At 32.8% G+C, this 26,260-nt stretch overlaps 2 protein-coding genes across 2 annotated transcripts in view; both read left to right on the plus strand.

Annotated features, from left to right (window-relative positions):
• Positions 1–6,469, plus strand: part of LOC134721735 (uncharacterized) — a 93,813-nt gene extending 87,344 nt beyond the window's left edge. Inside the window, exon 3 of the mRNA XM_063584920.1 lies at positions 4,600–6,469. Within this exon, the coding sequence (XP_063440990.1) occupies positions 4,600–5,716 (1,117 nt within the window). The 3' untranslated portion in view covers positions 5,717–6,469. The remainder of the gene's footprint in view (positions 1–4,599) is intronic.
• Positions 6,470–17,380: 10,911 nt separating this feature from the next.
• On the plus strand, positions 17,381–23,029 carry LOC134721737 (uncharacterized). The gene is made up of 2 exons (XM_063584922.1): positions 17,381–17,541; positions 21,775–23,029. Exons 1-2 carry the CDS (start codon positions 17,459–17,461, stop codon positions 22,025–22,027), a joined length of 336 nt encoding a protein of 111 aa, XP_063440992.1. The 5' UTR covers positions 17,381–17,458; the 3' UTR covers positions 22,028–23,029.
• Positions 23,030–26,260: the final 3,231 nt, after the last annotated feature.

Consider the following 26,260-nt stretch of genomic DNA (forward strand, 5'->3'; position numbering starts at 1 on the left):
ATAAACAGTTTATACAATATAATACTAGCTTTCATAGGTGAACAAAGAGGGGAAAAAGTAAAAAAAGGAAAAAGAAAGATTGAAAAATCGTATACTTCTGTGACGATGACTTGTGGATTGATGACAACGATGACGTCCTGTGTCAGCAATAATAACGCAATATCAAGGCATAAGAAATCTGTTTGACCTTTTTATGTAATTTTGAACATGTTTGAAAATTTAAATATTTGCTCCAGAGTCATTACTTGTACTGGGAAAATTTTGACGTGAATGGCTTTCATATGAACCTCTACCAATTCCACGTCCTCTACCTCTTCCACGGCCAAATCTGCCTCAAACACCTCTACAAAACCGTCCTCTAGACCCTGAACTTCCACGTCCAAAGTGAATACGATTTGCTATCTTAGAGCAGTCTTCTATGTCTTTGGCTACTTTAGATACATCATCTCCGAAGAGAAAGGTGGTATAAGGTTGTGACTGTGCACACAAATGAGTGTATTCATTATTCAACTCATATTTAATAAAATCTCTTCTTGCTAGATTAATTTGTCTATTAGTGTGACCTAGTAATGCTAAAACATCATTGCATTCATCATTTACCTCACTAAACTCATTTGTTTCATTGTTTGATTTTGCTATATTATTTACGGTCTTACTTAGCAAGACTGCAGCTTTTACAACTGATCTTTCTATATTTTGCATTTTCTTGTCACACGTCTGAGCAAAAGGGGAGATCAAATCCCATATCAGCTGGTTTGTTTTGACAATAACCAACCCGTCACAATTACCGGGTCTAGGGTTTAGCTCATCTTTAATCATATCATTGGACTGGCTCTCATCCATGCCATTTCTAAACAAATCTGTTATGTTTTCTGCCAGGGTTTCATCAATGTTTTCCCCAGTTAATTCTTTTTGTTTAAACCTTTTGCTCATAGTAGCAAACCTGCCTTTTTTTTACTGACTGTTCTGAATTTTTTATTGTGTCTTGCACATAATTATTATTACCATCTGATCTAGCTTTTTTCGCCTTCGGCCCTATCTCTAAAGAGGCTGCCAGGATCGTAACTGGGGGTACTAGGTTGGTGTCCCTAGAGATATTATATCTCGAAACGGGTTGGGAAAAACTTAAAGATCGAAGGGAGGACCACAGATTAATTTATGTTTACAAGATGAAAAAAAATATTACTCCGGAATTTTTATCAACCTTAGTTCCAGAATCCCATGCAACCATACATAATCATAATACGAGAAACTCGTCCCTAATCCCCCCTGTTCGAACAAGAACAGCCCTGTATTCAAATTATGTTTTACCGGCAACTGTACGTTCATGGAATCTCCTCCCTGAGAATGCTAAGACCAGTACTTCGTTGGGGGCATTTAGGAATTGTGTCCAGTCTCGGGTGATTAAACCTCCAAATTATTTTTACATAGGTAAGCGATTAGGTCAAATTTATCACTCAAGACTTCGTATGCAATGCAGTTCTCTAAATCATCATCTTTTTGTTAAAATTATAGTGGCTTCGCAACTTTGCTTATATGGTGCTATAGAAACGACAGCGCACTACTTGTTGCACTGCCCCCATTTTCACATTATGCGTGAACAGCATTTTTATTATATCAATATAATACATTTTTTGTCGGAAGAAATCTTGCTACACGGTTCAACGGATTTCAGCTACGAGCAAAACATTGAAATATTCTTGGCAGTTCAAACATTTATACTCAGTAGCAAAAGATTCGTCATATGATAGCACACATCTTGTTCAACAAGTAATACTAATATCTTAAATAATTGTGTCCGTTCAGAAACATACACTTTATTATTGAATTGCCGATGTATATTTGTTTCTTCTTTCTTGTGTGTCACAACCTTATTATATGTTTTTTTTTCGTCTTTCCATCTAGTGTAACATTGTTATTTTCTTTTAACATTTTACTCCTTGAGTATTACAATATGAAATGTTCTTATTAAGAAACGGATTAGTATAAGCTAACAGCTTGTTTCTGGATCCTATTAATTACTTCACTTGTATTATTATGTAAATGCCTATTTGTGTACATTACTTTACCTGAATCTAATTAATAAAATATGTTTACACTAAGTCTAAATCATCATTTTCATCATCGTACTCGTCGTACTCATTGTCATACATTTCGTTGACTTTGTCTGTCAAACATTCAAGTTTGTCATCTTGTTTTTTCTGATTCTCTTTAATAGACTGTAACATTTCCATGACTATGTTGGCGTCTATACCAGTTATGGTTTTATCAAAAGACTTGGGGTCCGAGCTAGTACCACACGTGGCAACGGACATTTTACTAGTGCTGGGAGTAGCCTTCACGGACGAACTCCTTTTAACTTTTTTCGTCGACGAAGAAATATCTAGTTCAGCATCTATCATACTAATGACATCGTCCTCCTTATTGCTTTTACTTTGGAGAACATCGTTCTCTTTTAAATTTCTCTTGACCATTCTTTTTGCCATTTTGTCTCGGGGCTGGCGTAAATCGGCAATGTAGCCCACTTGGTACAGATGTCGTTAAAAATATAAAATAATTAAATCAACAACGTCGATTTTTGTTTTTGTAGTCGCTTATTGCCAACTGCGTTGATACAATTGATTAAATAAATTGTTTTATTAATCAAGACAAACTACGTCTGTCCTCGTCGAGCTACGCAAACACATTGAAGTCATTCATGCGCAAACACTATTTCATTTAATTCCGGAAGTGATATGACGTAATAGAATCAATAAATTATTGAGATATGTAAAGAGTTATGGGTACATTTTTATATTTTCCGAAATTTAAAAAACACAGCTTAAAATTTAATTGGTAACTTTTAATCTTAACTTTAACACTTTAACAATCATCTTTGAAAGCATTTAATTAAATATCAATAAAATGTCTTGTCCGTAGACATTATCACAATGATTTGTTTCCATTTTCCCCGACGTTCAGCATCATATATGAGAGTACCTTAAATTCTTAATATTTGAAATTCTAGAAATAGAATTAACTTTTAGATTAGATACATATTTGATTTCATTTGGTACTCCGATGGTACTCCGATGAAAATGACATTAGAAACTTAACATTTCTGTTATTGTTAGCAAATTATCATTGGAACAAACAAATATGGTTGCGCTAACAAACTATTCAAAAGAAAACTTAATAATAGAAAAATAAATATATTGTAAAAATATAAGACTCAGTAAGAAGGAGAAAGGCTGGAACCTCTGGACTCCTTTATTGTCATAACAACAAAGGTAACAGCATGTGTGGTATACATTGGAGATATGCTAAATTTAGCCAAGCAACCTTTGTTTTGAAATCGTAATTTGATTTTATAGCTCTTCAACTGTTTCGGGTTTATACCTCCTTGGCCTTGAATGTGAATCAAGAAGAGATATAAAACATGTTGTTTTCAATTTTTTTGTGTTATATATCAAACCATTTGATCTATGTTTATCGTTACGTTCTTTAACTAATTTGATTGACGGTCAATATATGGAATAAAACGACAATGCTATTTTCCCGACTTGGCACAGGTCATTCCAAGAAAAAAAACCGGTGGGCTGAACCTTGCCCCGCGTCCAACCAAACCTCGCGCTTTTATGCAATGTTTAATATAACACAAAAATGACAATATTACATGACAGGACTGCATTTCAAATAAATGCAAGACCATTCTGGACAGAGAACTACACAAATAAATTTTACAATATGACATTTCGACAGGCTAATAGTTATCAAAGGTACCAGACTTATAATTAAACAAAAAAGAACATAGGGATAAAATACATCCTTGAAAATTTCAGTTGAATCTAACAACCTATTATTGGGTTGCTGCCACTAAATTGGTATTTTAAGAAAATTTAGCGTTTTTGGTTATCAAATCTTGAATATTATTATAGGTAGAGACAACTGTAAACATCATAAATGTTCAACACATATGATCTATAAATAATAAATGCCAAAAATTGTCAATTGACCCTTAAAGGAGTTTGACTTTAAAGACAATTTTTTACAATTTGTTCATCTAGTTTGCTTACTTTTTAACTGCTGAATCAATTTTAGGTCAAACTTGGGCTAAATAAGTTTTAGTGCATCTAGTACAACATGTGAAAAATTAAATAAAACATAGGGGTAAAATGCATTTTTGTTTTGCTTTGATAAAACATATGACAAATACAGAGAACATTTATATGGCTAAGCCACTTATTAATATATATTTATATTGAAAAGTAAAAATAATCATTGAAGAAATATTCAAGCAATAAATTACAGGTAAGCGATTCAGACATTTCAAACCCTCTTGTTATTAAATGTTCAACCATGTTCAAAATGTTGAATAAACAAATGTACATAGCAAGAATCAAAATAGAAAGTTCACAATTACTGCAAAACAAGGGAAACTACTTTTTTCAACTAAAATATACAGTCGATTGAAACAAGAAAAACGAATCTAAATGACGCAGCTGTGGTGATTAGTCTGTACCGGGATATCAGAGCATTATGGTGGTTTTTTTTCGATTTTGAAACAATATTGTCTTATACCAAATAAGAATAGCCAAAACACTTGTGTTTCTTTTTTAGACAACGAAACCATCCAACTCCCATTTTCTGCTCCAATACAAGTAGTGGATCAGCAGACTGTAGCAATATAAAGAATCTAATAAGTGCTGTGAGTAACGGAGCTGAACTCTATACTCTCGGTAAAATTGACGAACCTCATATGTACGGTGTGTTTCTTTCTCAAGTATTAATTGATGAGGCTCATACGGTAGTATCTGGAATATCAACAGTTCAAATAACGGATCTAAAAAACTATAAAAACTATACACATTACGCAACGCTGGCGCTGCTGTTAATGTTTTCAACTGATGGAACAATAAATGTATCATACATGAATCATATCGAAATTTTAAAACAACATTCTCACTCTTCAATAGAATCATCATGGTTTGCAGATACATGTTGGAAATTGGCATATGAACATGATAAACATGGACAAGCAATAGAAGGCTCACTAGAATGCCTACGCTCAGCTATCTTAGTTGGCAAAAGGGTGAGGTTATTTTACTCAGATACTAGGTACGGAATTGAGGCTAATCAGCTATTGATTAGAAACGGCCATGTGACAGCGCATGTACTAAGTCATGTGTTAACAGACAATCAAGAGAAAATCCAAGACAACGCAATATGGAATTGGCAAAATGTTGCAACAACCGGAAATGTAGAATCCATTCGGTACAATATAAGTTCACACACTAGCTTTGGTAGTTCTAGTGACAGACACGCAGTTAAGTGGTTTATCGACTCTACGCCTTGGGAACACGCTTATTCCAATTCAGAAACTGGTACAACTACACATGGATCCAAGGCTTCGTTGATACAGGAAGTTAACGCTGGCAAATTGATCCGATTCGCTATAAGATCTGCTAATCAACAGGGGAATGATTATATTGCTATCTTTAACGCAGACCGTGCAAATTTAAGTCAAGTTGAAAACGATCTGAGTGCACATCATACTCGTTCAATAAGGCTGAGAAGAGATGGGCTTTATAATGTAGTATTTGGATCAGAAATTGTTTGGAATCATATGATTGCTACGACAACTGGTCAAGTCGATGACAAACGACGGACTGTTGGTGGGCAAAAAAATCAGGAACACATTACTTATAATTCAGCTATTGATTGGTTTGTTAGTTAAAATGTACCTGAACAATTACAATGCAGACTAGGACGTTGTATAAAGGGAACAATTAACTTGTAAACATCAGTTGATGATTGTTTTTACTTCTTTATCATTCTATATCAAAATGTATTTGGAAACTAATTTTTATGAATCTGCTTATTCTTCTGGAATACCTGACATCACTCTCAGTACTTGGCGGGGTTCGTGTTGTTCAGTCTTTATTTTTATAAGTTGTGATTAGTGTTCTATTGTTTTTTATGGTATGTTTCTTATTTGGTCGTAACGTTGTTGGTTTGAGTGTCCCTTTGGTATATTTTGCCTTTCTTTTAAAACATTTTTATCGAACTATTCCCGGTATATATACTGAATTATTTCTATTCCCACCAAAATATGCTCGATTTATTTCCTCTTAATTTAAAAAAATCACCATTTAGTAATTAAAGTGTTAAATTTTTGTAACATGTGATATGTAAAGTATGCTGCTTGAACACCTCATCTGCATTGTATAATCGTCAGGTAAGGATCTTTGCTCTTCCGTTATAGATTGATAGCATATAAAAAACTGAAAAAATAAAAGGTTCGATTTCTTGTTTTTGCAACTAAAATTTGATGGGAAATGATTCTTTCGAGAACTTTTATTCATATAACAAAGGAACCTATTTTCTTTAAAACACTATGAAAACAATAAAAAGAGTTTATTAGATTTTCAGAAGATTTTCAGAAATATCTTTTTTTTAACTATAATATGTAATAAAATTATGAAATGAACAGTATAGTTTAATTTTTAAGTGCTTTTCTGGATTTAACTTGCACAAGAATGCTCAAAACTTAAAATTTGAAAGCCATGGACGAATAAATACGTAGAAGTGTAAGGACATATTTGACCAAATGTCACAAAAAAAAAAGAATAGCCAAATTAATAGAGGGTTCTTTAAATTTCTTTAGAAATCAATGGCGAACATTCAATAGAGTTCAAAAGCGCTCGAGCTGTTAATGACCTATTGACCTGATTGACCTATCAGCGATTCAATAATCTACTCATGTATGTATGGCGGTCTATAAAATCCAAACAATTTGACATCGGTGATAATCACTTCTTTTTTACTTGGATTCAAATTTAATTATCTAGATAATTTTTATGCCCCATTTATGGGCATTATGTTTTCTGGTCTGTGCGTACGTCCGTTCGTCCGTGCGTCCGTCGGTTCGTTGTGCTTCAGGTTAAATCTTTTGATGGAGGTAGTTTTTGGGGCATCAGTGTACTAAGGACACATTCGTGATATAATTATATTTAATTTTATGTCCGTGATGTTAACCTCTATCGTAGTATATGTCCTTTTTTTGTTTAGACTTAAACTAATTCTGTAATTTTGTTAAGATATGTGACATCATGCATGGCGTCACCAAAGGTAAAAGTCTGTTAGAAATAGGCCACAATCCGAAATTAGCACTGACTGCGTCAGTATTGATTCAGTAAAAAAAAAAGCAGTTAGTAATAATTTCGGTTTGTATAGATAATATAGGGGAACGACATAATGTGGAACCAGGAACCATAAGTGTTTCAATTTGATTAGCAATAATGCTTAAATACGTTTAAGCAGAGACATATATACACATATATGTCTCTGGTTTAAGATTAACAAAATAATAAAGCAATGCTATAACTAATACAGGCGCGATTCAAATATCTTACTGTTTAAGTCTTTTTGTCTTATTGACAATCACACCACAACTCCTTTTTTTAATATACGCCACCGTACGGCCGCTGGAAATAAGCGAATCCAATGTAGGGGAGTGGTACAAACTGAAAAGACGTGTTTTTGTCTTATTGACAATCACACCACAACTCCTTTTTTTAATATACGCCACCGTACGGCCGCTGGAAATAAGCGAATCCAATGTAGGGGAGTGGTACAAACTGAAAAGACGCTTACATAAGGAGTTTTATGCACCCAAAGCAAACACATTTTGAAATGTACCGTTAGAAATTCGTAAGGTCGTATGGTCCTATTTCTGTAAAAAATTGTCTCCTCTAACGTTATGCAGTTTATGAAATAAAATCACTGATTTTTAAAATTATTGTTTTAACGACGAATCACCACATGCAGGCTATATTGTATGTATTATTGATGTAAATGTAATTCAAATGTGCACCTATAGTTAATATAGACTTTGGTATAAAGATGTAATATTCCAACATGCAAAATTTCATAATGATTAAAAATTAATGATAAAAAGCGACAATTATATTGTTGTAATATATTTACCGTTGAAATTTTGTGTACGTTTCTATTTCAATAGCTGTGGTTAACACCAGATCTACCTGTTTCCTTTAATGATAAGACAATAATTGTTCGCTTTCTGTGAATTTGTTTTGCATAAACATACACTTTGAATTATAGTTGATACAATAACAATTTCATTTGAAACATTTTTAATTCTATTGTGGAGAAAATCGTTATTTGAATAAATAAACACCAATGGTCATTGTCATCGGATGCATTTAAATCAGAAACTTTTATTTCCATTTAATCCACAACCGGATCAGTTCAATCACTTTGAAACCAATCCAAATATATGAACAAAGAATTTCTAGAAATTGAACAAACCGAACAAGTCTGGAATGTGAAAAATCAATAAAGTTTTTTGCCCAGGAAAGCTATTGTAAAAGCCAGAATGATGACGGGATCATATATCTTACAGTCAGACAAACACAAGTTTACACACTTTATAGCAGAACCGTTACGTATATGAAGACATAGTACATATGGCTACATCATGTCCAGACAGTCCAGTGTTAAGTACCATAAGAGAGAAATACTATATACAGATAAAAAAGGAAATATTGGATAATATTGACCCAACTAACTAGAATGCATTAGTTTGTAACAAGATGGAAATAACCAGATTGCTACTGGATTTTAACAATTTCAAAGGAATTTTAAATACAAGCAGTGAACTCGTAACCAAGATAGAGGAAATAGGTAGAAACCTTTTATTCCAACTTCATGTAAAGAGAATAGAATTATTAGATGCACTAAACAACAAATAGTATACGAAAATGAGTGTATACATAGTGACAGTTGTACTAGTGTGAACATTGTAGTTTTGAATTAAAAGCTGATATTTCGTATGAAATTCATGAAAAAGGGAAGAATGAATAGGAATGTGGACCTAGAATTATGTTATGAAGAGACATATATCAGATTTTAGTCATTGAATACTATCTAAAAAGGTCAAGACAATTTCAAAACTATATATATTTTCAGCCCAACCTGCATTAGTTATTAACATAAGCATACTTAAGAAAAACTCCTTATCTAATTCAAACCCTAATGATCATGTTTTATTGTTAAAATACAATTGTTGTAGACATGCATAATACAAACAATATTTGTCAAACTGAAATTCCGGAAAATTCTACATCTTCTCTGACAAAGTCAAATATAAAAAAAAAGATTTGGTATGATTATCAATGAGACAACTCTTTACAATAGACCAACATGACACAGAAAATAACAACTATAGGTCGCTGTACGGCCTTCAACAATGAGCCAGGTCCATACCGCATAGTCAGCTTTAAAAGACCCCGAAATGACAAATGTAAACAATTCAAACGAGAATACTTACAGCCTATTTAATGTTCAAAATATAAAACGAAAAACAAATATGTAACACAGCAACAAACGACAACCACTGTATTATAGGCTCCTGACTTGGAACAGGCACATACATACAGAATATGGCGGAATTAAACATGTTAGCGGTATTCCAACCTCCCCTTATTGGATAGTGGTGTAACAGTAAGAACGAACTATACAAATAAGTTGAAAAAGCCTTTACTCATAAGATGGATACAAATAGAAATACAATCAACAAAAAACATGGACGTCGCCAGGTACTTGTTAATTCTAACAACAAAAAGACACTCAGTACAGATCTTAGAGTACTCGCAGTTACTGACGTCAAATTCAAAGCAAATAACAACTAATGAAAAATAATCATGCATCTAAGATTAAATTGTCAATCAGTACAAATCCAATGAATTTAGTGTAAAGACATCATGAACAGTAAAATAAAACCCAATTTGACGCCGACGTGTGCAATGCCAAGATAGATAAAGATATCGACAGATTAAGGATACATAAAAAGTGCATACAGTGTAAGTATATAACAATAATATTTAGATTGCTATAAATTCACTGATAACAAAATCAATATTAATACCAATAAAAACAATATTCAGAGATCGAGTTACAGTGTTGAATCGGCATCCTTGTAGATTAAGTTTATCTAAAGGATCGATTAGTTTACCAGGAAAGTAAGTTTTATTGAAGCTTCTGAAGTACGGCAATATGAAATAAATAAGAAGATTAAAGAAATTTTATTTTTCTGTCAATCATTATTTCGAGAAGAAATATAAATACCATAAATTATACACTAAGAAACACAATCTTATTCGTCATAAACAAAAAATCATGGATGGAAACACTTGTAATCATATCTAGAATTATAAATCGATCTGACTGGTTTTTCTGCATATCTTGTAAGACCAACAGAAAAAAACCACAAGACAGCTCATAGTTGAATCAGAAAACCGAATGAAAAATATCTCAGAGTAAGAAATAAATAAATTAATAAATTTAATCAACGGTTTTACATCTATTTGTAGGAGAAAATTGCACTTTATCTTTTGTCTGGTTAAATTTAGAATCCACTCAAAATACAAAAAAAATGTAAATCCAGAAAGCAAATCTTGTTCAATCAGAATACTGAATATGTGAATTTGATATTAAAAACAAAATCTCGTCTAATAAGATAAAACACAAAGGCTTCTTGTCGACATCACTTTATACATTTTCATGCCTTGACAAAGGACATACTGACACATATACCACAGATACATTATTTTTACCACTGGATCGATAATTCTGCTGGTTGACTGTTACTGCCGATTATAAACAGACCAGTAGATAGTATTCCAGTATTATCATCAACAATCGTATCTTGTCTTTTTAAAATTTTCTGTTACAAAAGATTTTTTTAAAAAGTAACAAAATAAACCCCGAACTCAAATATAGGGAAACAGTAGTCAAAATTGTGTTATAATCTTAATCACTATAAAAACAAACAAATATGTAGCAAAGAAACACAAAAAGTCATGTATTGACAAAGCACATTAGCAAACATAAAAAGACAACAAGAATACACAAATAAATGCAAGAATATATAATTGTCTTCAACTGATTTTGCATCGATTCTAACTACTAATAGTTCCTTAACTACTATCAAAGAACTTTGCATAAACTTTTGTTATAAATCATATAAAAAAACTTAAATAACTGTTTTGGAGTGTAAACAATTCTTTGGAGGATTTAGATCAATAATGTGGTGTTGATAGTCATTTCAAATCGGTTGACAGTTTTGATTTTTAGACTTTTTACGCTACACCACAAATTATATCAAATTTATTTAAATGGTCGATCAAAAACTTTGACGGAAAATGTATTTGCTTCAACTCATTTAAACATTCTACTGTAGTGAGAAGGGCTATATGCTAAATAATCTTACTGAAGATATGATGAGATGATTTAAGCTGCTAATATAATCCTTGACCACAATTATGATGTAAGTTTCGGTAAGGGAACTTATCAATTGGTTTAAGGTATAAATATGGGCACCAATTACGCCCTTTGATAGCAGACTTGTTGTTGTACTATCATACATCACAGTGTATGCTTAGTGAAGACCCGTCTAAATTGCATTAAATTGATAAATTCAAAACACATTTCGTTACTAGTATCTTGATCACATTTTTCGTAAAATCATAAAGAATTTACTAAATATACTGCCGAACATTATTCAAAAGGAATTTACTTTAAATCGATCAAAATGATAAAAAGTCATAAACGGTATAACTGTCCTTAGCTACATTAAGATAAATCAGCTTAAGACGGAAAACTCTAAATAAAAAATGCTACACTAGCGACATTTTTTTCTTTTCCTCTTTTTTCTTTTCCTCTTTTTTATAGTAAAATTCCGTATGGCTATCTTACGGTGTTTATACATCACAACTTATTCAATATGCCAATTTATCACATATTTGTTATGAATACCTTAGGTTTTGCATATGCAATAATGTCAAAATTGGCCGGGGCAAAAAAGAGTTTATTGATATTGTCCCCTCCAAATGACGTGGCGTCCTTAACGACAATGGCGAACGATGACGGTGCCAAATTTTTGTTTGTGTATTACCATATTTCAAAATTCTCGCGTTTGTGTACTTCCATATTCTTTAATAAGTGGAAATGTGACAATAAATTTCTATGGAGTAGATGATAAAAACTAAATTTGAAAATGTGATAAAACTTTTGTGATTTTTTTTTAAGATTGACCTGTTTTGTTTCATTAAATTGATATAATTGAACTTTTTTCCCTCTTTGTTGCAAAACTTAAATATGTGATAAATAGATTATAACATGTCTTTTCCATATTGGCCATATTAACCCTCGACCCATATCGGCCCTCGGCTAAAGCCTTGAGGCCGATATGGGAGTCTCGGGTTGATACCAGGGCCAATACGGAAGAGGGCATGTAATAATCTATACGTATTTAGTGTTGTTTTGGATTAAAATGAACATATTACTGGCAAAATATCAATTCAAGGATTTCTTAACGTACTTTGAACCTTTACTTAATTCGTCCATATAAACAAAGATTTTATTAAAAGATTTGGTTGTACATGTATAGAAAACCTTATTTCAATCGGGATAACACATCATAATTTGTTTTAGATGTTGTTTACCGAGCCAGTATAATTAAGTATGATCCCATTAATATTATCAACACATGCACTTTGAATATTTTTTATTGATATTTTTATTGATCAAAATGTTATCATTAATCTTGCCACATTCTATATATGTGCCAGTCCAATGTTAGGAGCCTGTAATTCTGTAGTAGTCGTTTGTTGCTGTATATCATATCGATTTTTATCTATTATTTGAACATAGATCAGGGCGTTGTTTTACTCGTTTGGACTGTTTACCTTTGCATTTCGGGGCATTTTATAGCTGACAATGCGGTAAAAGTTTTGCTAATTGTGGAAGGCTGAACGAAAAGCTATAGTTGTTAACTTCTATATCATTTCTTAAGTCTTTTTGTTAGTTTTGCTTTTGTATTATTGTTTGCTTGTTGTCGACCTGATGGGTCAAGTCTTTTGAAACAGAGATTTTGCTGTTACATGACTTACACTGGTTAGGTGAATGATTGGGTGATTGCGAACAATCCGAATCAAATTGCGTATGAGTCTGCCAGGAGTGCGTATTTTTTTAGTTGTCGTGTGTTGCTGTTTATCATATTGTTTTACGTTAAATGCATTGTACATTAATCAGACCGTTAGTTTTCCACCACTTTTCACATTTGTCATGTCAGGCTTTTATAAGTAGTTATGCTGTGTGTTTTTTAAGACCGTGAACCGGGGTGACCTGTAGTTTGTAGCGTCTACGTCATTTGGTCTCTGGTAGATATATGTCACATTGGCAATCCTACCATGTCTTATTTTCATATTGAAAACTTAGTAAGAGTGATTAAAAATGTAAGGTGTAGGATATTAGAGGTACTGATTCAGAAAGATCAAAAGACAAAGACGAAAGGATCAATTCTAATCAAAACAGGTCAAAGGGGTAAGTAGGTGGGATGAATACTGAGTCAAAATGGTCAAAAGGGAATAAGATGGTGGTCAAAAGCTGAGTAAGACTGGTCAATAGGAAGAGGGGAAGTGATGAGTACTGAATAAGACTGGTAAAAAGGTTGACAATGAGGGATGAGTATTGAGTCAGACTGCTAAAAGAAGGAAAACAGGCCAGAAAACTGAATCATACTGATCATTTAAGAAAGAAGGAGTTAGGAGTACTTAGTCAGACTGGTCAAACGGATAAGGAGAGGATGCGTACGGAGTCAAAATGGTCAAAAGGGTTAGAAGAAGGATTGTGTACTGCATGAATCAGTCTGGTCAAATGGATGAAACGGAGGAATGAGTAATGAGTAAGACTGATCATAAGAGAACGGAGGAGGAGGCGTACTAAATTTGATTGGTCAAACGGATAAGGAGAAGGGATGAGTACCGTATCAGACTGATCAAACGGATAAGGAGAGGTAGAAGTACTGGGTCAAACAATTACAAGGGAAAGGACGAGTGAGGAGAACTGGAATTTGATGCGACTGTCATACAAGTAAGTGTTTTAGCGCTATAAAACCAGGTTCAATCCTCCATTTTCTACAATTGAAAATGCCGGTACCAAGTCAGGAATATGACAGTTATCGTCCATTCGTTTGATGTGTTTTATTATTTGTTTTGCTATTTGATTAGGGACATTTTTTTGAATTTTCCTTGAAGTTTTTTGTGATTTTACTTTTTTCACAGGTATCAATAGGGTACGTAGTGGGATGAGTACTGAGTCAAAATAGTCAAAAGGGTGAGGAGGAGTGTGAAGAACTGTTGAAGACTGGTCAGTCGGAAGACGAAAAGAAGTGAGTGAAATGAATCAGACTGGTCAAAAAGGTGAGGAGAAGAAGTGGGAACTGATTCAGACTGGTCAAAAGGTGAGGAGAAGAAGTGGGAACTGAATCAGACTAGGTATAATTGAAAGGAAAGGAGGACTGAGGAGTCATATGTAACAGAAAGGTGAGGACAGGGGTAAGGACTGAGTCAGACTGGTCACAAGGGAAGGAGGAGGAGAAATGCAGACAGAGTCTGACTGGTCTTATGGGTAAGAAGGACGATGGATACCGACTCAGAACGGCCATAAAGGAAAGGAGGGTGTGTACTGAGTTAGTCTTGTCGAACGGGTAAACAGGAGGGATGAGAACTGATCATTGGAGAACAGGAGGAGGGATCAATACGGAGTTAGATTGATCTTACGTGTAAGGGGGGTTGTACTTAATTAGACTGGTATTAAGAGTGATAAATATTGACACTCTATGATATTTTTTCTATTTATTATTTTTGTGGCTTTATAAACTGATATCACTATGGGTTGCGATAACATTTTTAATGATACATTAATTGTATTATCATACTTTAATTACTTGTAATAAATTTATCGGAGAAATAGTGAAAATAGCCGTTTTCTTGTAAAGGATTTCCGTTGACGATAATAAATGTTCAATTAAGTATCAAAAACACTTTGCCAAGATGCTTAAGAAACTGAAGTCGCCCTTAACAAAAGTCATTGAAAAAAACAAAGACATATATCATTGATTAGGTAAGTCATTATCATAAGAACAATATGATGCATATTACCCACTTATAATATATTAAACATTGTTATTGTTAATGTATAGTAATGTTATGTTTACAACAGTATTCTTAGGCTAAAATGAAAAGGACAGTACATGTGATGCTTAAAAAAAAGTGCAGATTAATTTAACGACTCTATCTCATTAAATATGCTTATCTACACTAGTCAGCGAAATTTAGAAGTAGAAACGTTTTTTTAGAAAAAAAATGTATGATATAAAAAGTACTCATTATCTAATGATTCCCTAGTAATAGAATGGTGTCTTCAACCAATGCCAACATTTGGTAAAAATATATTCAGCCTATACCTACAAACAAAATAAAATAGGTGTTGTTTTAACAATTGATAATTAATAACAGGTTATTAAGCAACTTAGATTGTTAGATTTAATGTAACTGTAAATACAAGTAAATTTCAAGAATTATTATTGCACAAACAAAAATAGGTTTTTACAACAAATATTTATTTTCCATCTTTCGAACCAATATATCAATTGTCGGAGATACAATACCGAACTTGGTTGGTACAGACATTTTCTTACTTAGAAAATGGTGGATTAAACCTGGTTTTATTGCTAGCTTAAAAGTTGATTTGATTGCATTATTGTCTACTTACAAAGATAAAACTAGAAGAACCAAAATATTTGACATCTTTATTTATGTTCAAGGCCCTAAATTTATAAAATAGAGCATATTTTGTTCACAAACGACAGCAACGGGTTGAATATGCTTTTTCGACAGGTTGACGTTATCAAAGAATAGTGTTATTATGGAAAGATAAGCCGATATTGCTAAAAAAAAAACGTGATAAACAAGTATTAATGATTTTCAAACATTTTAATTGTACGAAAACATAATGTTGAAAAACCACACACATATTTGATGAATAAACCTAAAATGTTAATGCCACCAACATTTGAATTTAATATCCGTATGAATTACAGATAATTAACCCTTCAGTAAATCATATCCAAAGATGGAATCCGAATTTCATTACATTAGATAAATAAAAAGTACATTTAAAACTTGTAATCGGTATTTTGAAAGCAAAAAAGATATCGGTGATACATGCATAAGTAAATGCATAAGAAAGTAATATCTTCATTCTTCAATCGTTTTAAAACCAGGTTTAATCCACCTTTTTCTACATAAGAAAATGCCTGTACCAAAACAGGAATAAGACAGTTGTTCATTCTTTTGATGTTTTTGGGCATTTGATTTTGCCATTTGATTAGGGACTTTCCGTTTTGAATTTTCCCCGAAGTTCAGTGTTTTTGTGACTTTTACTTTTTTTTTGTATCATCCATTTTTAAACGGAAAGTGTTGTAATGATTTGTATTTTATATTTGGTAAACATGAGATCCTTAAATTGATCCTTTCCCCCAAAAGGATTTCATAAACACATAAGGAAAGCTGTAAATGATTTTAGAAGGTGTTTCTCTACTGTTGCAATATGAGCTGCGTCGGATAGAAATCGACCTTATTAAAATAGATATCTGTAATTATCAACACATCTGGTAATTTAACTTGTTTTGGGTTGTAAAAGATATGTATGTACAGTCTGTAACTGTTTGGAAATTGAGTTGATATAAGAACCCCATTAAACAGACCAAAATTTATCTTTCATACAGTAAAAAAATATTCAGAACCAATCAAAGTCTTATGCATGTTCATGTAAACGTGCACTTGCATAAGGTCGATTTCTATCCGACGCAGCTCATATGAAGACATATGTCAAAAGTAGATTCAAACCAACCACATGTAGTTTTGAAGTTCAGCCAATCAAAAATTAACACTTGTTTTGATCCTTATATTTTAATGTTATTTAATTGTTATATTCTTAACATTTATGATAAATTCTGCAAGTATTTATTGAGATGACAAAACATTATTCAAATAGCCTTGCGCATGTACCATGAGCATTACTTGTAAAAATGTTTAATTCTCCTTGTTCGGAAATTTATATTTTACTTCTGTTCAATACGATCTAATAGTTTTATGTCAGTTGCGTTAGCAAGGGTCTTAAGAATTTCTAAGCTACCACGATCGAAATATAATGTACTAAATGTCATTTTCATGAGTACGACAACAGGAACAAGAATTGCAATTGAACACAGCACAAACTTTTTCAGAAGCAATTTACTTTCTCCAAAAGTTTCAAAAAGAATCATGATAATTATGTGAAGCCAATTACTTATCTGTAGTCAATTATTATAAACCCATATTTTTGTCGTCGAATAACCCTCTCATTGACGTGTACAGAGTAATCATAAATGCGTAACATGTTCTTGTCGTTGATATTCTGGTCGAATCAATCTGTTCTAATTTTATTCTCTTTACTTTAATAGTAACTTGTGGAAGCGAATGGGTGAAACAAGAATGATTGGGATAAACATTAAACTAAGGCGTACTGGTCATGGTTGTTTCTCAACGTATGTACCACTGGAAATGTACACATGTCTCGGTGGTATGATGGATCTTATGCACGACCGTCAACACCAGAAACGAAAACTAAATACAGTGTCAGATGGTTTACAAGGTATATAGAGTAATAAATAGCTGTCTAATTACTATTGAAAAATTACAGGGGCGAGTAGTGGGACACAATGTACATTTTATTGCTCTTTTGTATTGAATTAAGGACTGCATCTCGCTCATACAAAGCTCTGATTCTTTGTCCGGATTTGGCTTTAATTGATGCTCCTTTTGGATTGAACAGCTCTGCAAATAAAATTGAGAATGGAAATGGGGAATGTGTCAAAGAGACAACAACCCGACCAAATAAAAAAACAACAGCAGAAGGTCATCAACAGGTCTTCAATGTAGCGAGAAATTCCCGCACCCGGAGGTGTCCTTCAGCTGGCCCCTAAACAAATATATACTAGTTCAGTGATAATGAACGCCATACTAATTTCCTAATTGTACACAAGAAACTAAAATTAAAATAATACAAGACTAACAAAGGCCAGAGGCTCCTGACTTGGGACAGGCGCAAAAATGCGGCGGGGTTAAACATGTTTGTGAGATCTCAACCCTCCCCTATACCTCTAACCAATGTAGAAAAGTAAACGCATAACAATACGCACATTAAGTATGTATTAGGTTATAGACCGTCACTCAGATAGCTGTGTCAGTGGTGTAATTGTTAACAGCGTGTATAATACTATTGTTGAATAAAACGAAGTTTGATTCTTCATTATCAAGGTCTAAAGCATCACTTAAGGAAGTTCGCTTGTCATGTTTTGGGATTTTTGTCAGATTTCCGGAATCCTCTGGTTTTATCCATTTGAATGCCTTAAAGATATTGCCTATTGACTCCCAATTTTTTTCTTATAAATCTTTTACATGTATAATGATGAGCCATCTGTGAAAGTCTTATAGACTTTAGATTATTTTTTAACTGTTTTTGAGAACTTCAACTTGTCAATGATAAAGCTATGAAAAGTCAAGAGACAATGTTTCCCCGTCAAAATATTAATGGCTTTTATCTCGAAAACAAGCACGGTGACCTATATTTTTTTTTTGCTTTTTGGATTCCATTATTAATCCCCTATCAATATAAACTAGTGTTTTGAAAAGTAAATTTTTTGAAACTGGGAAGCGAACTCCCTTAAGAGACATTAATTGTCGAAATGTGCTTCTGATGCAGGTATGGGGTCGATAACTTTAAAATGTAATCGATTAAATAACAATTACTTTGCTAATAAAATGTAATCGATTACATTCATTTACACCTTATCTCAATTGTAATCGATTACATTATATTACTTTTCTTTAAAGTAATCATGATTACTTTGGATAACCTATGATTACATTGTATATTGCAATATCGAAGAAGTTCTTGTGTAACTTTTTTATCCTCACAAAAAAAGCTAACTTTGGTGATTTTTTTAAAGCCATAATTTTTCATCTTATTTTGAAGAATTTAGACCAGTACAGTGTAACATGTGTAATTTGATAACATAGCTATAGACAAGTGTCTTTCTCTATGTAAAAGATATAACTTTGTTTTTTCTACAAATTTTAACCAACTGCCCAATTACCAAAAAACCTGAATACATAATGAAAAATTAATTAAGTATTATAGTTTAATTGTCTGTGGGGACATAATTGACACTTTCATAAAAGTTTTTACAGGTGACCGTGTTAAACAATATTTCCAAATTTTTAACAATAATAGGTGAGCTTAGGTATCAAATGGTATTGTCTTGATTGCAATACAAATAAAGTTATATACGATGTAATTAGAAAGCCCATATCATAAAGTTGATGGAAAATAAAATTTATTCAAATTGTCAAAAAATTTAAATGTGGTCTAAAATTTTATTTAGAATCAAGTTGGCTCGTGTATTTATGTCGACCATCAAAGTCAAATTGGAACTAAATGTTTTCTCATTTTGAATATTAAAATATTGGGCAAACTTATATGAAATTGGAGTTAATATTGATTAGAAGTGTTCAATCAAGGAACAAAAAAAATGCTTTCAAGGCATATTCTTGTATCATAAGAGCTCAGTCTCACAAAAAAAAAAAACACTTGAAAGGCAAATTCCTTTAGTAAACTGTTAACAAAATAAAACACTTATACTAAACTTGTTATATAGATAATACACTTTATCACATTAAACAAAGTCCCATCATAGTGAATACTAGTTTCGTGATTTTTTCATTCATGCTTTACATTTTTTTATTTTCATATTGTCTATAAAAACTATTTGCATATATATACAAGATTTGTAATCAGCCAGTAATCTTATGAATGTAATCTTAAAGTAATCTGAAAATAATCAGGATTACACTTTTTTTTTGCAATGTAATCGACTACATTACGATTACTTGTGATCAGAAATGGCAGGATTACTGATTACATATGATTTCACTGCAAAATGTAATCGATTACAGCTGATTACGATTACTGATTACGATTACCCCATGCCTGTTCTGATGCAGACAAGATGATATGATATTCTATTGTGGCTTTGTCAATTGAAACAGATAATAACATTTCATTAGTCATTGAGTCATCTTTAACTTGAAATAAACAAATCGATTAAGTCAGAAGCTTGTTGCGATAGTTATATAAAAAGAACATATGGTATGATTGCCAATTAGACAACTATTCACGAAAGACCAAATGACAAAGAAATTAACAACTATAAGTCATCGTACGGCCTTCAACAATTGGAAAAGCTCCTCAGTGGCGGATCCAGAATAAAATTTGGGGGTGGTCTCAAATGAATATTGAAGGGTATGAAAAAGGTTAAAAAATACCTTCGACATTATGGAAGATCATGAATTTGGACAACACCATGCGATGCACATATTCCTAGGTAAAGGAATTTAAAGACATGTAAAACAGATTTTTATTTAAGACTCTATACAATATCTTGCAATCTACAATAGCACAACATACAACTGCCATCTGAATAAGACAAGCTGTAAAAAAGGTTTAGCTAAAATGTTCCGAATCAGTAAAAATAGTTTTACGTAAAATTGTTCAAAATTTACTAATTTAACAAACGTAAGAGTCGTTTATCAGGTCATTCAACATCATGCTTCGTGGGGTTTCCTTGCAAAGTTATCTATAAATTGTTTTATGTTTAGTTCCAAACTGTAGTGCACATGCATCAACGCAAGTCCGTTTAAACGCGATTGTCCCATAGTTGTTCTCAGGTAGGTTTTTAGAAGTGATAACTCACTGTTGGATCGCTCACATTCGCAACTCGTCACCCCCATGGTAGCTATGATATTTAAGATAACAGAAATAATTGGAAAGTCGGTTTTGTAACATTCTTTCAGAGCACCGGCTACAGTTTCTGGTTTTGAAAGCATTGACTCGCAAGTCTTTTGCCACAAACGCAATACGGAAGGCATTGTAGATGAACTCGGCAAATCAGTATGGTAAAAGTCTACAAAATGTTTAATTTCATCAAATGTTGCGCTTTGTACAAATGACGGTACCAACTTCGACGTCGACACGAATGCTTGAATGCTGTTGATGTTGGGGGAAAGGGGGGGGGGGGCTCAAAGAGATAGATAAACAAATTTAATTTCATTCATTCGTAATGATTGTTTTTTTTTTCAAAATGTACATAGATGAAATTTAAAACCGAGACTCCGTTAGTTGGAGAATGCAATTATATATGGAAATTTCACTTAAAAATACAAAAATAATTTGTATTTACGTTTCAAAATAAGAAGTCAACTTCTTCATATTGACGAGCTGTTTTGACAATTAAATTACATGTATACAGGTGAAACGCATTGATCCGTATTCTATCATTGTGACACCTCCATGTATCCAGGTAATCCATAACCAATTACTGTAAATTCAGAAATTATTGCGAGGTTTTTATTATTGCGAATAATGCGACTGAGTTGTAAACGCAATAATTAAAACTCGCATTTTGTAATATTTTAACTGAATTAAGCCTGACTTTTTCTCAAAATCGTAAAAATTAAAATCGCATTCAAGTGTAAAATGACAAAATCGCAATAATAAATGCACGCAATAATTTTTGAATTTACAGTAGTGCGATGAAAGGGTTAATCTTAAGTGTTAATTTGTTAATTAGCTAGTAATTGAAAAAATTGACACTCGTCATGGGGGTTGGTCCGGTGCGCCGTGGGACCACCCCCTGGATCCGCCACTGCTCCTGCAATTAGTCTTTATCAGAGTGTTTTGTTCTTTTGTTTGATTTTTTTCTATTTGACATCTTATTATATTATACAAAAATGATAATTGCCAGACTAATGTTCTCTCTATTTTCAGACAATTAACCTCAGACTCAAATCCACAAGCTCCCATTTTCTGCAACTCAGACAGTGGATCAGGAAGCTGTGGCAATATAAAACATCTAATAAGAGCTGTCGCTAACGGAGCAGAAATTCACGTTAACAAGGTAAATGGTAAACAAGCAGGAGCTCTTGAATTTTCAAATATAGCATACGATAAAGCTGAAACGAAAGTAGCTGGAACCCATTTGTGGCATGTTAGTCAGTCAATTGTCGGAAATCATATATAATTCCAGCAGAATTCGTATTGGTGGTTTAATCTTTTGTCAACCGATGGAACACGCGATATGTCAAGATGGTTTGTTGGTGAACATACTTACCGAGGACATTCTAATGACAAAGTATCGATGAAAAAGTTTGCTGATACGTGTTAGACCTTAGTATATGAACATGACAAAGACGGACAAGCCATCGATGGTTCCCTGGAGTTCCTACGCGCAGCTATTTTAGTTGGCAAACGAGTGAGGCTAGTTTACTCAGATAATACGTACGGAATTGAAGCTGACCAGTTAGTGATAAGAAACGGTCATGTAACTGCGCAAGTTCTAGGCCACGTATCGAAAGCAAATTAACAGAAATTTCCGAACAACGCATACTGGTATTGGCAAAATGTTGCAACGACCGGAAATGTAGAAACCATCCGCTACAATGTAGGTTCTCACACCGATCGTGGCAGTTCCAATGATAGACAGGCAACAAAGTGGTTTATTGACTCCAGGCCTTGGGTACACGCGTATTCCAACTCAGAAACAGGTGTTACTACACATGGATCTAAGGCGTCGTTGATACAAGGAGTTAAAGCTGGAAAGATGCTCAGATTCACTATTAAATCTGCTGATCAACCAACCAATGATTATATTGCTGTCTTTAACGCTGATAATGCAGACTTAAGTCCGGATGGAAATGATCTTGGTGCACAGCATATTCGGTCAATTGGGTTGACAAAAGATGGGTTATATAATGTAGCATTTGGATCAAAACCTTTTTGGAATTTTATGATCGCTACGACAGCTGGAAAATTAGACGAAACACGATGGACTGTTGGTGAACACCAGAGTCAAGGACACGTCAATTCCAATTCCGCTATTGATTGGTTTGTTAGTTAAGATGTACATGAACTAATTCTCTGCTTACTTATACATTGTATAAAGGATTTAGTCAAATAGTTATTGCTAATTGATGATTATTTTCTATATCTCACTATACTAATATTAAAACAAACGTTAAAGCTTTTTTATCGTACTTACACCAGATAACATAATCAGTTGAATGAGTTAAGTATATTTCGACCAATATAGATTATTTCTTTACTCTAAGTTTCAAAAATCCGCAGCTACCATTAAATTTTCCAATTTCTTTTACATATGATATATGCATTTTCTGTTCACCAGTTAATATTAACAGATCTCATTGCTTACATCCAAGTCACACTAGATGACTCATTGCCAATTGTACCACATCTGCTGTATTTTGTTTTTATATATACATAGATATATATTCAACTTTCAGTAAACCCCAAAATGTGCAGTAATAGAGTAATACAGTGACTTTTCAAAACCAAAACCAGTAATAGTAAAACAGGCGGACAGCAACTAACGACAACCCTTTAATTTCTTATTCCTTACTTTAGAAATAAATGGTATAGCGTGTTATAAAATATAAGTGAGCAGGTCCGAGACCACCATTGTCGTCCCTTGATTTTCGTTGTTTACAAATATAGTCCCTAGTGTTGACAGTGGGTTACTTGCCATTAATTTTTATACCCCTTCCAAATTTATTTCTCCATGTTCACTGCCTCAAATTGCAAGTAGGGTAATGAAATTACACTGTAAAAAAATTTGGGTCCAGAATTTTAAAGGAAAGTAGTGATTTGGTCCAGCTGAAAAAGGTTGAAAATGAGCACTTCGGAAGCTGTCAAAAGATTTCAAGACGCCCTAAACATAAAATTGTCCATATTTTGAGTTAGAGGCGATGAAGTTTTCTATAAATTTGATATAATTTGTCCCAAAAGTAGTACAACACACTGTAAAAGTTTCTTTGAGAAAGCGCAGGTGGGATTTTTTTTATTTTCATTTATGTTCTAAAAGAAATGCACTACGATTTAATTGTGTTCTCGGACCTAAGAGGTGACATCTGTAAATATAGAATTTGTTCTCTGGCAACTTCCCTAAATGATTTGATGGTGTCAACTTGTCAAATAGCATGAAACTGAAGGATTTAAACTTTTATTTTATAGAATTTCTGCAAAAATGACCAATTTTGGCATTTTATGGTCAAAATAGACATTTTATAACTTTTTCAATATTGATGCATAAATGGCATCCTGACTTTCTATCTGACAGGTTTTTATGTGTCAATATTTGTGTTTCTATGCCTTTACCTGCTTCTTTTACTTATTTATGAACTCTGAATCTACAGAAAAGAGGTTTATCTCAGATAAAATGTGCAAAATGTGTTGTATAAATGACCCTAGTCTAAGGCCTTGTTTGGATGAAGGCAATAGTGGGGAGCTTGGTATATAAAATTTGATGTCCATATTAAAGACCTCACTAAATTTGTATCAAATGCACTTTTCAATGTCTATTGTACCTGTTCCATTTCACATAATATATTTCTTTTCTTCTGTAGGATAGCAAGTGGTTTAAATATAAGCCTGTTGAGAATAAATTGCATGCAAGTTTTTCCCTAAAAAGGCAAAAATCTTTGTTTCAGCCCATACTGCTTGTAAGAAAAGTTAATTGCAAGAGTCTTTTTGTGCTCAGATTTGTTGTATCATGTCACATGAGTATAGAAATGATAAAAAAAGACACAAATTTTTATTTCTTATAGCCTCAATATGCATTTTTTAATGTAAATATGTGGCACGGCCTTAATTGACCCTAAATTTTTTCCAGTCTTACTTGGCCTAAGACCCTTTTAAACTAATATGATATGTTATTTGTAACTTATCTTTCCATTTAAAGTTTTTTAAATACATATGTAAGGATTATTTATAACCAAAAAGCTTCACAAATTTAAAGTTGCTGGAAAATATTACATCTTCATGTAAGGCTCCCCTTCATTGAAAAACCTGAATTTTTAGGCGCAGGCTCATATAAATTTGACTTTTGAATAATTATGCCAAGTCTGATAAATCAAATGAGTACTCTATTGGTTTTAGTACATGATAAGTTATATATTAAGGCATTTAAAAAGTATTTTTTTGCAATATTTTAATTTTTAAAGCCCCAAATGTTGATAGTTGAAATTTTTCAATTTTAACGTCAAAATTTTACACGCAAAGATGAGTATAGAACTTAACTTAATGTCTATAATATACATCCTATTGTCATGAAACTTTGTAAGCAGTGTTATAATACATTAAGCTTTGTTCATACCAAGTTTTTTTAAGATTTGTCAACTCTTTCTACCCTATTAAATCGGTCCGAGACCACCATTGTCGTCCCTTGATTTTCGTTGTTTACAAATATAGTCCCTAGTGTTGACAGTGGGTTACTTGCCATTAATTTTTATACCCCTTCCAAATTTATTTCTCCATGTTCACTGCCTCAAATTGCAAGTAGGGTAATGAAATTACACTGTAAAAAAATTTGGGTCCAGAATTTTAAAGGAAAGTAGTGATTTGGTCCAGCTGAAAAAGGTTGAAAATGAGCACTTCGGAAGCTGTCAAAAGATTTCAAGACGCCCTAAACATAAAATTGTCCATATTTTGAGTTAGAGGCGATGAAGTTTTCTATAAATTTGATATAATTTGTCCCAAAAGTAGTACAACACACTGTAAAAGTTTCTTTGAGAAAGCGCAGGTGGGATTTTTTTTATTTTCATTTATGTTCTAAAAGAAATGCACTACGATTTAATTGTGTTCTCGGACCTAAGAGGTGACATCTGTAAATATAGAATTTGTTCTCTGGCAACTTCCCTAAATGATTTGATGGTGTCAACTTGTCAAATAGCATGAAACTGAAGGATTTAAACTTTTATTTTATAGAATTTCTGCAAAAATGACCAATTTTGGCATTTTATGGTCAAAATAGACATTTTATAACTTTTTCAATATTGATGCATAAATGGCATCCTGACTTTCTATCTGACAGGTTTTTATGTGTCAATATTTGTGTTTCTATGCCTTTACCTGCTTCTTTTACTTATTTATGAACTCTGAATCTACAGAAAAGAGGTTTATCTCAGATAAAATGTGCAAAATGTGTTGTATAAATGACCCTAGTCTAAGGCCTTGTTTGGATGAAGGCAATAGTGGGGAGCTTGGTATATAAAATTTGATGTCCATATTAAAGACCTCACTAAATTTGTATCAAATGCACTTTTCAATGTCTATTGTACCTGTTCCATTTCACATAATATATTTCTTTTCTTCTGTAGGATAGCAAGTGGTTTAAATATAAGCCTGTTGAGAATAAATTGCATGCAAGTTTTTCCCTGAAAAGGCAAAAATCTTTGTTTCA

The sequence above is a fragment of the Mytilus trossulus genome, chromosome 6 (genome assembly GCF_036588685.1).
Source record: "Mytilus trossulus isolate FHL-02 chromosome 6, PNRI_Mtr1.1.1.hap1, whole genome shotgun sequence".
Classification (NCBI taxonomy): Eukaryota; Metazoa; Mollusca; class Bivalvia; order Mytilida; family Mytilidae; genus Mytilus; species Mytilus trossulus.